Source organism: Protopterus annectens, chromosome 3.part0 (assembly GCF_019279795.1).
Source record: "Protopterus annectens isolate FY-2018-M chromosome 3.part0, PAN1.0, whole genome shotgun sequence".
Taxonomy (NCBI): Eukaryota; Metazoa; Chordata; order Ceratodontiformes; family Protopteridae; genus Protopterus; species Protopterus annectens.
In genome coordinates this window covers 800,154,879-800,171,393 of record NC_056731.1, presented here as the reverse complement: position 1 = coordinate 800,171,393, position 16,515 = coordinate 800,154,879, and the positions used below count along the sequence as shown (strand labels likewise).

The window sequence follows — 16,515 nt, the reverse complement described above, 5'->3', positions numbered from 1 at the left end:
TTATTCTTCCAGCAGATAAAGGTGGGGCTGTGGTCATAATGGATGCCAGTTATTACTGGAATGAGGGAAATGAACAATTGTCCAACCCTCAGAATTATATTAGGATGTCAACAGACCCCACACCTAAATTCAAGGTTGCGATCGATTCATTTTTGAATCAAGCAGTGGAAGAAGGAATTATTGATGTCAAGACAAAAGAACAACTCTTGGTTCAGGATCCAACCCGACAGTATCTGTATCTCTTGCCCAAAAGTCATAAAAATTTGAATAGACCCCCAGGAAGACCAATTGTTTCAGGACAGGGATCTTTAACTGAACCCATTTCTGCTTTTTTGATATACTATCTGAAGCCATTATTATCAGGGGTCAGGGCAAGAATTAGGGATACCACAGAGTTTTTACAAATTATTCACGACTCACAATTGGAACCTAATTGGCTTATGTGTACAATTGATGTTAAATCCTTATATACCAGTATTCCTCATTGGGTGGGATTACTTGCCTTAGAATACTGGTTAAATAAAGCTAATTTATATGCACCGGGATTTAACACTCTCCTTACATGTCTTGCAGAACATGTATTGACTAAGAACATCTTCTATTTCAAGGGGGAATGTTACTGGCAACAGCAAGGAACAGCTATGGGGGCCTCGTTTGTCCCAATTTATGCTGACCTAGATCAGATTATATATGATGTCATGCATAACATCTACCTCTCAGAGATGGATATATAGAGACGTTTCTTAGATGATTGTTGGTTGGTTTGGTGTGGGGGTGTGGACTATTTGTTAGAATTTTTGGAATATATCAATTGTAATTGGTAGGGGATTGAGTTTACTGTTAATTATCACAGTAAAGAGATTGATTTCCTGGATGTCAATATTTCGAGACAGGTGGATGGTATGCTTAAGACGTCACTATGCAGGAAATACCCACAATACAATAATGTATTATATGCAACCAGTTTACACCGCACACATGCCATCAACAATATTCCTAAATCACAGTTTATGAGAATTAGAAGAATATGTTCTGCAGACATGGAATTTCATAATGCTAGGCATGATCTTGAGGGCAGATTTATTAAAAGGGGATATGAGAAATCAACAGTACAAAAGGCCAGTGATTGGGCGGCCAATTGTGAGAGATCTAGCTTATTGAATTATAAAGCTAAAACCAAAAAGGATGGATCGGGAACCATGAAGTTGGTTACTACATTTGGCAGTAACACACATTTATTGCAGGATGTAGTCAACAAACATTGGAATATTCTTCGGGCCAATACAGATTTGGATCAATGTTTGTCTAACAGATGACAATTTTCTTTCAGAAGGGGAAGAACACTCACTTCCTATTTTGCACATTTTTTGGATTATGTGAACCAACAACTAACCATATTGGGGGATAGGCTTGTTGGGTCACATCCTTGTGGACATTGCAGTTTGTGTAAACATATGTTTAAAACTTCATCTTTTAGTAGTAAAAATACTGGTCAAATTTTTGATATATTATTTTTTGGGAATTGTAGTTCAGATTGGGTTGTTTATTTGGCTAGTTACCAGTGTTCTGCCTTTTATGTAGGGCAGACTTCTAGGCAACTAAGAAGTCATATTTCAGAACATTTGAGTGATTTACGTCTTTAAAAAAATGACCAATGCATTGTATAGACATTGTCAGTTACACATAACTGCTTCGATTAGATTTGTCATTATTGACCAAGTAAAAGGTAATAGATCTATGAAGCAAGGTTGGCATACTATACTAACTCAAAAGGAAAGAACATGGATTATTAAATTGGGTGCCCTATTTCATCCTGGACTAAATGACAAGTTATGAGGGTGTTTTCTTTTTTTATTAAGGACCCTGATTGGTAATTTCACAAATAAATATATGATATGAATGGAGGTTTGAATATAGCATCTGATATTATATTTAAAATGTTTATTCTGGATGATATTTGTATGTGTTTGGAGGCTGGAATGGATTAATGGGGGAAGTGATGTCACAATTGGGGATGCACATTGTGTATAAAAACTGCCCCTGCATTATGTATGTTTTATCACTGAAGAAGGTTTGTTACCGAAACTGGTCTGAAAAGAAAAAATAAAACTTTAATTGCCTCTGAGTGCTGGCTTTTTCTTTTTTGATTTATTTAAAAGTTTGGTTATGCCGTGCACCAGTCATACTTGCTAGCTTTTTTGGAGGTGGTTCTGCCAGTGAGCCAGTTGGCAACCCATCTTGTGACGTAGGGATTTATATCTAGTTTAGTGAGTTTAGCTATAATTCCAGAATGGGGGATGGTGTCAAAAGCCTTGTTGAGGTCAAGATAGGCTGTTTGAACCACCTTACCCTCATCTATGGCTTTGTTGACTGCCTCAAAGAAGTCAGTCAGGTTCAGAAGGCATGATCTGCCTTTCACAAACTCAAACTGAGTGGAGTCCAGAGTTTGGAGGCTACCAATGTCTTTGTTTATGAGTTCCATGATGATAAGTTCCATGGCCTTGCAGACCAGGCTTGTCAGGCTAATAGGGAGATAGTGCCCAGGATCAGTGATGGCTCCCCCTTTGTGGAGTAGGATAACTGTTGCTGTGCACCATTCAGTGGGCACGAAGCCTGATGTGAGGCTATGATTGAACATGGTGCTTAGGTGGGGAGCCAGTTTGTTCTGAAGTTCATGTAAAACGCAGCCTGGGATGTTGTCCGGTCCCATGGATGCTGTGTGTTTGGTTTTAGAGAGTGCAGCTTTTACCTGAATAGATGTGATTACAGGGACTCTGCATTCTTCCTGTATAGATATGGGCCCTTTAGGGGGTGAGAGGGAGGTAAAGTTAGCACTAAACCTATCTGCCAGGATGTTGGCAATATCAGTTGGTTCTGTAATATTCGTGCCGTTGTGCTGTATCTCAGAGCAGATCTGGGTGTTGCCATTGAGATTCGTGACATAGCTGTGGAATGCTTTGCCATTGCCCTTAGAATCAGTCTTGATTTTGTTTTCGTAGCTAGCTTTGGAGGATCTTATAAGGGATCTCACCTTCTTACCGAGGCTGACCAGGGACCTCCTCCACTCATGGGATTTTACTCTCTTTTGCAGCAGTTTCTTCCTTCTGTTGTAGAGTTTGTTTATGGCAGGGGACCACCAGATTGGCTTCCTTTTTTTGTAGGATAGCATCTTGGTTCTGTTTGGGATAGCATGCTCCATGCACTAGTGTAAGTGCTTATAGAGTGCATTTGTGGAGGATTCAGCAGTCATAACTGTATTGCCCATCTGCATGGGTGTCATGACGTTCGCCACTTCTGTCTTAACAAGCATGAAGTTGGCTTTGGAGAAATTTTTTACCATGGTTTCCTTAATGGTGGGTGGGTGCGGGATGCGGATATCTAGGGTGATTAGCTTATGGTCGGATCTGACCAACGAGGAGTTGATTTCAGGTGTGGAACACCGGTCCCTCATGTTGGTAATTACTAGGTCTAGGATATTGTTGCCCCTGGTGGGGGTGTGGATAAGTTGATCCAGGGCATTGGAATTTATGAATTCCAGAAAGCGTTGAGTGAAGGAGTTGGTACATGAGTAGTTTCCCAGTTAATGGTGGGGTAGTTTAAATCGCCCATTATTAGGGTGTTTGGTTGAACCCTAATATTTTCCAGTATATCAAGAAAAGAGGAGTGGGTATCCTGGGGCATGGTGGGGGATCTGTATCAAGTGGATTGCAGTTTTGCCCAGAGTTAGTTGTACTTGGATAACCTCGGATGCATTATGCTGCACAACTAGCCTGGAGGTGTGGATATCCTTAATGAATATGGACACACCTCTGCCTTTGATGTTCTGGTCCAGGTTAGATGGCCGAAAAGTGTGGTATGAGTTGTAGCCTGGTAATGCAGTAGTGTTCTCTAGAGCCTTGAACCAGGTCTCAGTCACTGCTCAGATATCGAAGTTCTCCATTTTAAGGAGTGCCTTGAGTGAGTGCATTTTGAGATTTAGACTTCTAGCATTACATAGCATTACCCTCAGTTTTTGTTTGCGTGTTCCTGTTACAGTGGTGAATTTGTCATTTGAATCTTGTCTAAAAAGGCACTGTAGGGGTGACGAGAGGCTTAGCCAGATCTGGAATCCCAGGGGCGACAGGTGCAGGCCATCTCTGGCAAAGCATCGTGGTCTGTCAACCGTGCCTTCCCAGGCAGTCAGATACTGGATCCCCTTAGAATGACACCAGAAGCTTAGCCAATTGTTAAAGTCAATTATTTTGTCCTTGTACTGCTGTATCATTCTGGGTGATGGCAGGTTGCTACTCTGGGCTAGGGTCATACTTGCCTGGGCTGCAAGACCGGAGAGCTCTTTCATGTCTCTTTTCATGTAGTCCAGGTAGGTACATTTCAGGTCGTTTACACTAACATAGACAATGACAAAGTCATATTTGTACTTGTTGTGGAGTGCCCTGCGAGCGTGGGTTATGTGGTGGATCCTGGCACCCGACAGGCAGCTGACAAGTAACCTTCTCCTTGTTTAGCCTGGTGAGTGGGACGTGTACCTGACTTTCGAGTCACCTATGACTAGTGTATTGGGTACGTTCGTTTGCCTTATGGGCTGTGGTTTATTGGCACACTGAGTCTGTGGGCTGTGTGTCATTTGGGTTGTGTTGGGGGGTGGAAGTTGCTTGCGTTTCTGCTTTGGAGGTCTCTGTTGCTTGAGCAGATTATTATTGTGAGCCTCTGTGAATGTTTTTGTGTTTCTGTGTGTGGATTTTGGTGGTGTAGGTTTAGTGGGACTATGTGATGAGTGTGGTGTGGTGCAAGTGTTTACCTTCTCCTCTTGACTGTCAAGTTCAGTCTTGGTTGGAGAGAGCTTTACCTCCAGTTTGGCTAGATAAGTGCATCTCTCACAGGTTGTGGTGTTGGGTGGTAGGGGGAGAAGGTTGTCTGTGTACATGAGGCAATTGCTACATTGCCTCAAGATGCCCAGATTCTTCAGATAGACAGGTGAGAACTCTTGGAGCTGACCCTTGGACATGCCTGAATAAGAAACTACTTTCCTCTAGACAATTGAGGAAAGTGAGTATAAGAGCTGTTTTTCTCTAAGCAAGTGAGGAAAGTAAGTACAAAAACTGTTTTCCTCTGGGTAAAGAGGAAGGTTGAGTGCTGTAGTAATTTGTAGCTTATTTAGTGCTAACAACAAGTTCTGAACAAGTGCTGAGCACGAATAAGCAAATTCAAGTGCTAAAACTAAGAATCTGTACCTGGATCTTGTGGTAGATAGTCTACCTAGTGCTTACCATTCCCATTGATAAGCTAGAATGCTTCCTTCCAACACAGAAAGGCTTGGGGGGCTGAGAAGCTTACAAACAGTCATGGATACAGAAAATCTGTATTTGGACTAGACTAGTTACAGGAAAGAGGGGAAACAAGCGCAAATGTGGGCTTTTATACCAGTAAGTTGAAAGAGATGGAAAAACTGCCATACGGCCAATAAACTACAATTTCTGGGCCAGAAACCACTCTTGTGGTAGATAGGCTACCTAGTGCTTACCACTCCCACTGATAAGCTGGAAGGCTTCCCTCCAACACAGAAAGGCTTGGGGGGCTCAGAAGCTTACAAACAGTCTTGGATACAGCAAATCTGTATCTGGACTAGACTAGTTATAGGAAAGGTGGGAAACAAGCGCAACCGCAGGCTTTTAAATCAGAAAGTTGAAAGAAATGGAAAAACTGCCAAACGGCCAATAAACTATGTTTTATTTTTATATAACTGCCATCAGTTCAGTGTTACATAAAATGCTGAATTCCTGCTCACCCTTAAACCTCAGTTCTCCTGAAAATTATTCTGAATGTTTTGTTCCCACAAATTCCATCTGTTTTTATGTAGTTTGCACTTTTCCTTTTCTAAAGATCCCTCTTCCAGTTCTTTTATTTCTCTTACATTGTTCAGTACTTCAACTACAGTCAGTTTAGACTAGATTTCCATTTTTCTAGTAAGTGCTTTTTTTGCAGCCACCAGAATTAAACTTAACAAGGGCTTACTATATCTAGGCAATTCAGATCTTGAGGAACACCTCAACAAAACTGTTTCTTTAGTTACAGACATTCTTTCCTTCAGTATTTCTGACAGAGTACTCTGTAGGGAATTTCAAAATCTGCCATCTCATTACACTCCCAAAAATATGTTCCCCATCACATTTGAAACATTTGCTACATGCCTGAAGAAAAATTATTTGAAATCTGTTTGGGGAATAAAACTGTTTATGCACGCATTTTCAAGCAAAAAGTCCTATCCCTTTTGGACTTTGTTGCATTATTGGGTGCCATACATATATTCTTCCATTGTTCCCTTGTAAACTGCTTTTCCAATCTCATCTGATTGATTCTTATAGCACATTATTTTATACTCCCTATTAATTATCCCTTTTTACACAACAGGTTCTATTCTAGGTTTAACCAAAAACTCTACCAGAGCAGGTCTTTCACTTAGGACTCCCCTATCCATTTCTTTTTACCTATTCTCTGATATCAGTCCCTTTAGGGAAGGTATAAGGACTTTATAATCATGTTTTAAAATTGAAATGGATATTTATGAAGCTGGGTCTGATGGGTCTATACCCTGTTGGGTAATACAGCCACAGCGGCTTTCTTCCAAGATGCTGGTGCTTCTCATCCTTTTAAAATACTGTTGAACAAAATATTGTAGATCTTTATCACTTTCTTCCTTCCTAATTTCCAAACTTCCACACGAACACCATCCATTCCTAGACACTTCCCTGCAGATTGATAATACATTATAAATTTTATCTCATCTGCTCCTGTCCTAACCATCAGCTGTAGACTCTCAACCTCCTCTAACCTTGGCATAATTTAGTCTTCCATAAACGTTTCCATTTGTGCTCTTTCTTGGCTTCCACATTCCTCTGCTTTATGCAGATGTTCATAAAGTAACCAAAATATGTCCCAACAACTCTGTAGGATCTGTGTTTAGTTTTCTTAGTATAGGCTCCCTCAGTTCGGCGACAACCCTTTCCACTTTCTGATGCCTAAGTCGTTGTGGGGTTCAGGCATCTAGCCAGCGTGACATTTCCCTCTGGTACATTTGGTTGGGGACACATGGATGAAATAACATTCAGCTCTAGAGAAATTTGCCTGTTGTGGTGTGTGTGAACCACTATCCCTTTCACAGTATGTAGAGAACATTACCAAAAATGCATACTGGAGCCTAAATGTGACTACACTAGTATGCAGGACATTTTCCATGCTGTAGCACACTTCTACATGTTGTAGTTATATAAGCATGTACTGCACACTGAGCACAGCATTCATTATTTCTTCTGTCCCCATGCACTTGGGTTATTAAAGCTGTGGGCAAGGCAGTGTGTGTATCTCTTTGCCTACAGGGATTTCACAAAAAGCCATATTTCTCTGCAGTTAAATGTCACTTCAGCCATTTATCCCCAACCAAATATACCGCAGGGAAATGTCTTGCTGCCTAAGTGCCTGAACCCGTTTTTGTGCTGTGGAAGAGTTGTAAAAAAAAAGGAAAGTTGCCTGACCGTGATCTTTCTAAGCTTATGCATGTTATCCAAATATTCCTTTATTTTCTCTTTAGCAACCTGCAGTTACTCCTCTTCTTGTTCTGAGAGATTCCCCTTATTTTGCAATACTTTAACCTTTGTCCTACTACTTCTTAATCATATCTCTTTCTCTTTTATTTCTACCCTATTTTTAAACTCTGTTTTCATCTCATTCACTAGCCATAACTCCTGAAGAAATTTCTGTCTTTCATACTAGCTCTCAAATAATTTCCACTGCCTATTCTTTAAACAGGTAGGTGGGAAACTACCATGCAGTGTCAACCTTTCTTAAAGTGTATTGGAAGCAAGTGTAAATAGCAAACCTTTGATGTTAGATATAACTTTCTTACCCTATGCAGAATAAAATTATGTAATTGTTGATGCAGAAAGTATATTGTTTTTGCATTTTATTTTGCTGATAAGGATGGCCCCTGGATTTTTGTCTCAGAGATGAAAATGCTTGCCATAACATCATGAAAGGTCAACCCACAGTGCCTCACTTCTAAAATGAATGTATAAACCACTGTATTTTCATGACATATGCATCAATTGTAGCTTCTTACTTCCCATAAAGTCAGTTTGTCAGCTAATTCTTGCAATGGGTACACCTCACAATTAAAATTAACAGTGATTATGTAGTAGTCAAACCATAATGTAAATAAGTATCTATCTCTTCCTGCAAATAGGCAAGTTGCTTCTTCTTACTCATAGTGCATTACAATATTATGAAAAACGATGTTGAGTTCCTACCATGACATCATTTTGTGGTTGAGGTTATTGAAAAAAGCTGATCATATAGTGAAAAAAAATCAAACAACACATTATTAGCTCACTTTTTTGCAAAATCATTTGCAACTCTAAGATGAGGACTATAATGGGAAATGAAAGTAGTAAATCAAAGATGCTTTCTAAAGTGACCATTACACTCTAAGCACAGCCCAAGTTACTAAAACAAGGCAAATGCAGTGTTAATAGATAGTTTAAAGCAGTCAAGTCAACCCGCTTGTTTAAGTTGAGAACCTGAAGAAAACCCTTTGGACACAGGAAGGATGTGTCGACGTTACTGGAGAACTGGACTTGAACCACAGTACTTGAAGTTATAAGGCAGAAATATGTAAGAGGGAAGAATGAGGGAAAGTAAGTGTCAGCTATCACCCACTTTCTTAAATATCTTGTTATTACAGGTAGGCAGTAGTGTTGATAAAGAGCATAAATCTCTTGATGAATGTATGTTGTATAGTATAGTTCATGGTATAATGATTTTGTACTGTAGAAAATAGCTAAATGTTACAGTGTGAAATGCATGTGAACTGTAGCATTAACAGATCCACTTTAGCCTTAAGATGAATTGATTTATGTTTTGGTTTTCTTTCCCACCAGTGTACTGTTACGATTGATTGATGACTTTCTACTGGTTACACCCCATTTGTGTCACGCAGAAACTTTTTTGAGGTATGGCAAACTACTCATAACAACTTGGAAATGCTATAAAAGTGCATAGTATTTTAAGTGTAATAATTTTCTCTCTTCTTTGTGGTTTTATGTCTGTTTTGTGTTATTATGGTTTAAAACAGAATACACGGTAACAAGCACATGAAAGTTAGTGTGGAATGAATGCAGGCGCTGATGTATACTTCAAATACCAGCAAATGGTTGCTCTTGGACAAGTATTTTGACAAACTGCCTTTTTCAGGGTTTGAGCCTAGATGATCATCATTTTAAAATTAATGAATTTGTCAACCAAGTAAATCCAGTGCGCACAGCTGCCTGTCTTCAAGCATGACACAAGAGTGCTACCTTATTAAAGTGGTTTGTTTAGAAGCACATAGTTTACAAGCGGAAAGAAGGAATCAAACTCATGACTGAAGGATGAAGCTAATTAGTAACTTGCAGCCTTATCCTTCTGAACCAAGCTGACAGGCAACATTATTTTATTTAATTATGTGTATATTTTATTTTATTTCATTTATTGAACAGATAAGTGAGCTAGATATCAAAATGGTATCTTTTCACATTCTAGTTAAAGTAAATAAAAGAAAGACAGAAAATACTGTCACATACAGTACATAGTATAGAAGATGCTAGTAAGTGTGTGAGATTGTTAAAAAGTTACAGATATACAGTTATTAATCCATGTACAGAGCAGTCTTCCTCTTTATATATGTTTGTGTGTGTGTGCATATATATTTGTTCGAACTTTCAGATGTTCGAAACTCATATGGCCGACACCATATGAACGAACGTTTGAAAGGCGGACAAATGATAGCAGACATCCCGCTACAGTGCAGGACTGGGAGATTCCCCTTTCCTGCACTGTGATCTCGGAGTGAGAATATTTAAGTAGTAGGGGGTGTGGGGGTGCAGGGGGGCTTGCCCCCCTGCATAACACAGTTTTACTGTGTTTACAGGTAGGTAAATGGTGCTATTTCAGGATGTTGGTCTTTCGGAATGTCAATCATATGGTGTCGGCCATATGAAAGTCGGCATTCTGAACGGTCGACATTCTGAAGTGGACCTGTATATATCTACATATGTATACATATACATATATATATATCTACATATGTATACATATATAAATACATGTGTATGTGTATGTATACACGTATGTGTAATTTATATATATATATATATATATATATATATATATATATATATATATATATACACACACACACACACACACACACACACACACATGTACATATGTATAAATACGTGTATATGTATGTGTAAAACATATATATATATATATATATATGTACATATATTGTGTGTGTCTTCTTCTTCTTCTTCTTTCGGCTTTTTCCCGGTTAGGGGTCGCCACAGCGGATCACCTTGTCCGCACATTGAATGGCAGTGGAGTTTTACGGTGTCGAGTTGCCAGCCCGGCGCCCAACCTTCCACAGAAGGCACACTCACATGCACACCTAGGGCCAATTTAGAGTGTCCAATCCACCTGCAGCATGTCTTTGGGATGTGGGAGGAAACCGGAGCACCCGGAGGAAACCCACGCGACCACAGGGAGGACATGCAGACTCCACACAGAAGGCACCCCAGCCGAGGATCGAACCGGAGAACCTCTTGCTGTGAGGCAGCAATGCTAACCACTGCACCACCGTGGCCGCCCATATATTGTATGTGTAATATATATATATATATATATATATATATATATATATGTATGTATATATATATATATATATATATATATATATATATATGTATATATATATATATATATATATATATATATATATATATATACGTTTATATATATATATATATATATATATATATATATATATATATATATATATATATATATACATATGTATATACATATATATATATATATATATATATATATATATATATATATTTAAGCACTTTGACATGTTCTTTACACAGAGCCAGGGAGTGTTACTCAAATAGCAGATTACAGATCAAGTCTACCATGATCCCGCTTTTTGTCAGTGCCCTCAGAAGCTGGATTTTCTTTACAGGGCATGTACTGGTAGCTTTGCATATTAGATGATTCCTTAGACTTTTTTTTAAATATGTTTATTAAATTATCAGTTAAGACACAGGCAAGCACAGATTAACAGAAAAGAAAACAAACCATATTAACATTTTTCAATTTACATGCAGTATACATCACATATCTTTTCTTTCTTTATAATTATCATCAGTCCAACATTATGTAACTTGTTGAATTTGTACCTTCCCTTTAACTTTACTCCTCCTGTACATTATTCTGCATGTATTGTTCCCAGAATTTCCATTTATTTCTATGTAATTTGCTCCTTTCCTTTGCAGAGATCCATCTCCCAGTTCTTTTATCTCTTTTATAACATTCAGCACTTTAAATACAGTTAGTTTAGATGTTGTGTTCCATTTTCTAGTATTTGTTTTTTAGCAGCTAACAAAAGTAAATTGAATAAGGTCTTAACTTACTATGTCTAGGCAATTCAGATATTGTGTCCCAGCTCAAAAAAAATCATATTCTGAGTTACAGCCATTTGCTCACTCAAGATTTCTGACAGAGTATTCGGTAGGGAATCTGCTACTGATTACACTCCCAAAACACACTTCCCCCTTACCTTTTTCCCCACAGTCATGCCCCCAGTATTTGCTACATATCTGAGGAAAAATTATTTGGCATTTGCTTGGGTTATAGCAATATGTATGCAAACACTTCCAAGCAAAATTCATAAACGTTCTGGACTTTATTGTATATTTGCCTATTTTCTCTGCCCCCTATATGCAGTCATCTGTATCAGAAAAATCTCCTTTCTCCATTCTCATGTTGGATTAGTTCTTAGAATACTTTCTGCTACTTTATGAGTATAATATTCTGTTGGCCGTTATTATTCTCCTTAAAGATCTGCATCCCAAATCCCACACTCTATTTATTTCTTGGACTTTTCCCCTGCTTTTATCATCATCCCTTTCCACTTTGAATTATAATCTTCTGCTTGTGTTATGTATATGAGCCTTAACTGTGTTGCTGTAAAATATCCTTTCAAATCAGTTAATCCTAAATCACATTGTTCTACTGGGATGAATGACTCATCCCACTTAACTCTTGCCTTTTTCCACTCCCAGATAATTTTTTTCAACTCTTCATTAATTAGTGTCAGCAACTTCTTATCTGGTTGATACAAATATGGCTGAACTGTATATAATATTAAAGGGACAAAACATATTTCAACTGCTTGTAACTTCCTATCCATATCTGTAAAAAAGAGCTTCTAATTTCTACATTTTTGTATTACATTTTTAGTCTTTTTCTTCATAGTCTTAGCTGCCATAACAGAAGCCATTTCAGTCAATACTCCTAAATACTTCACCTTATTATTTTCCCATAAATGTGGGTGTTGCTGAACCGATGTGTGTGTGCGTACATGGCTATAGTCTTTAATTTATCTTCATTAATTTTATATCCAGAAAAGACTTGAAACTGTCTCACAATGTTCCACAGCACTCAGATGTCCTTTTCCTGGGTTTTTCAGGTACAAATTAATATCATCTACAAATAAAGTTAATTTTTCTTCATTACCATACCAATTATCCTTGCATTTCTGAATTCTTTATTTTCTTTGCCTTTGGCTATAAATATAAATCAAATAACAAAGGGGAAAGAGGATACCCATGCCCGGTTCCTCTGTCCAAACACAACTTAGCAGAGAGGAACCCTCTGAATTTAATTCTGGTCTCTGATCCTTCATATATCTTCTTAATTATCTTTATTATAGTATCAAGGGAATGCAAATGCTTCCATTGCCCTACTCTTAAAATCCCATCTTACTCTGTCAAATGATTTCTGTGCATCAAGACCCACCAGCAACAGCAGTATTTTCTTGTATTCTGCTCCCCTCTGGATCATCATTGTTCTGTTAATAAATAAAAAATCAGATCCACGTAGGGTAAATGCTCCTGGTAAACAGCCAGAGAAAATAATACTAAAGATAATAACCAGGAGCAAAGCAATGAAGGGCAAAAGTACCTCTGTTGCAAATCGCATAAATCCAAGGATAGGCAAAAACAGTCCAAAATTCTCCAATAGAATCAGTTTATTTGCGTGCACATAAAGAATAACATGGTTAGCGCTTTCAGCTTCATCAGACCAATGACATACACCTATTGAGACATTTAAATACAACAAAAGGCGGGAACAAACATTCAATCATAATGAAACTTTTAAAGACATACTACAAATTTCTATAATATTAAAACCATAAGAATAAATCAACTAGATAGGCCATAGCATTGATTATAATCATGTAAACCATAGCATTGATTTAAGATAATATTTAAAAACATTTTCTAAGATTCAAAATAAAACTTCTAGTACTAAAAACATATATATACCAGCATATCTAGATGGCACACACCAATACCTCAAGGACTTGCTGGATTATAAAACATATGATGTCATACACTAAAACTGCATAGTATTAACATTTACAATCACATATAATAGTGTAAAAAATATATAATATAAAATTGCCTGCATTCATTTCCTCAGTCTTTTCATTTTTAGAAACGGTCTAATGGGTACTTTCCCATTAAGACCTGGTGGAACATCAGATCTAAATTTAATAATCCAAGTACTTTCTTTGGACTCGGTAAGATTACTAATGTCTCCACCTCTGTGCGTGTCATACAATCTTTCTAGAATCCTAAATCTAAAACTATGTGTCAAACCCATCTCACTTACATGTTTCGCCAAGGCATTATGTGGACTACCTATCCTGATATGATAAACGTGTTCCCGCATTCTATCCCTCAAACACCTATTCGTTTTTCCAATATAGAATGCGGGGCACATAACACAAGTGGCCAAATAGACCACATTGGTGGACATGCAGTCTCCACCAGCCCTGATTATAATCAATGCTATGGCCTATCTAGTTGATTTATTCTTATGGTTTTAATATTATAGAAATTTGTAGTATGTCTTTAAAAGTTTTGGACTGTTTTTGCCTATCCTTGGATTTATGCGATTTGCAACAGAGGTACTTTTGCCCTTCATTGCTTTGCTCCTGGTTATTATCTTTAGTATTGTTCTGTTAATATTGTCAAATGTTTGCCTTCCCATCTGCAATACCATACTGATCCACATCTATCAATCTGGCAACACCTTTGCCATTCTTTTAGCTAGTGTAGACATAAACAATTTATAATCATAGCTGAAAATTGAAATGTGTCTGTATGAAGCTGGGACTGATGGGTTTTTACCACCTTAGGTAATACAGTCACCACAGCTTTCTTCCAAGATGCTAGTGCCTCCCCTTCTTCTAAAATACAGTTAAACAAAATCTTCCAGGTCTTTGTCACTTTCTTCTTGCCTAACTTCCATGGGAATACTCTTTTTGTTTTCTACCCTGTTTTTAAACTCTATTTTCATTTTATCCCACTCACTAACTATAAATTCTGAAGAAATTTCTATCTCCCCTAATAATTCTTGAATAATTTCAATTACCCATTCCTTAAATTCCTCTCATTTTAACAGGTAGGTGGAAAGCACCAGTGTCTCATTTTTACTTTATTACCCTGCATTTTATCTTAGTTTTTGTTGGTGCGTGATCTGAAATGGTTATTAGATATGTGTTGAAACTTTCAATTAAATACACATGTTCCTGTGAAATGTAATTTGTCTAGTCTAGTCCAGTACCTTGAGGAATAAGATATAACATTCTCTCTGAGTTCTTATTACTGAATTCACATCTTCCATACCAAATATTTTTGTTGTTTTCTTTTCTAGGTACCCAGATACATCCTCACTGTTGCAAATCAAGTTCCAGTGCCCACTTATAAGAAATATTCCCTGCTGAATGCTGATTATTACACAATATTCCTTGCTGAAAGTTGATTATTTCTCCCAAAATTTTATTAAGCTCCATAATAGCAGTTTTAGATGGAATATAAATGCATGCCAGAGTAATCCTTCTTCCTTACCCATAGCCCCTTACTACCACAAATCTACCATTATTTTATTTTCCCCCTTCTGTCAAATTAGATCTCCTCTAGAAATTAGTATAAGTGCTCCCCTTTTTATTTGATCCTAACTTTCTGCTGAATATCCACCCTGAAGTCCTTTATTTATGAAATTCACATGGGCACTTCTTTCCAAATTTGGCTACTATAACATTTCTATTTGCTGTGTGCATTTCTTAGTATAATTAAATACTCTTACCTTTTTGCCTATACCTGTGAGGCCACTCACATTCCAAAATAATATAGATAATGTAGCCACTGTGATAATACATTATTTTATACCCACTTATTATCTATGTTAGATTTTTAAATGTCTATTTCCAGCTTTTGTGTTGCATGCACCCACTAATGTTTGGCAGATTGATTCTTTATAGAGTTTTTTCATCCCCTTTTGAATAGGTCACATTTTACAATACTTTTTGTTTTAATGTAAACCCTCAAAAAACAAAACAGAAGCAGAGTCCCAGAGCACCCCCTTAACATATTAACTTAAAACAAACACAAAACTATGTACATCTTCAAACAATGAAGTTTAACCCTCCCTTATAGGAACAGTAGTCCCAAATTGACAGCTTCTCCCACAGGCATCAACTACATTATACACCTTTCCAGTAAATGCATTGAGATATTTAGGTACCAGGAAAACAGCTATGTCTTTTTCATATCCATTAATTTCAAATTTTATTTTTTTACTAAGCTGCTTGCCCTTGTGCATTTAATGTTATGTTTCTCTCTGCAAACAGTGCAAAGAGCTCTCAAGATTTATTGTCTGGATTGTGACTAAATATGAGATCTGTGCAGCCTGCACTATTTATCTGCCAAGCATGGAACACATTTGATTTACAAGAAATTAAAATTCTGATTGGTCATTTTTTCTTGCTCATTTTATACGCACACTTAATTTCATAAAAATATGTTTGGCAGCAAAACGGAGCAGCTGTAGATTGTTCTTTTATTCATCACCAGTAAGTTAATTAACTTTTCCTTTGCTTATTGTGGAAGTCAGAAAATGAGAGACCAAATGTCTATGCTAAGTAGTAGTTCTCGTTAAAGAAGAACTTTTTTGCATTATATTTCTGAAGAGATACTAAAGAGGAAGCCAAGGAAGTGCTCTTTTTTACTGCCTTTTGGAATGGAAATCGCAGTGGAAGTTTGAAATTGGGTATCCTTGGTTAAACTGCACCGTGATTTAGAGTACGACTGCATTAATAAATGAATGGCTTCCTGTAGCACCCTAGCACTGCACTGATGTCATATGAGAGGCAAGTGAAATGTATAGCAGTTGATGCATGAAAAGGAAGTGTTACTCTTCGATTCTCAATATGCAGTGCCAGGTCACAAGTGCCATTCACTGAAACACTCCCCCCACACCCCCTGGTATATAAATATACCAACTCTGAGATCACAATTACATTGAAGTGAATGGGAATTTTTCTCTTCAGCAATCTCCTTGCAAACGATT

General features: G+C 37.5%; 1 protein-coding gene across 1 annotated transcript in view; it reads left to right on the top strand.

The window, feature by feature from the left end:
• The window catches only part of TERT (telomerase reverse transcriptase), a 1,470,615-nt gene that overhangs the window by 638,569 nt on the left and 815,531 nt on the right, over positions 1–16,515 (top strand). Inside the window, exon 10 of the mRNA XM_044065146.1 lies at positions 8,931–9,002. Within this exon, the coding sequence (XP_043921081.1) occupies positions 8,931–9,002 (72 nt within the window). The remainder of the gene's footprint in view (positions 1–8,930; positions 9,003–16,515) is intronic.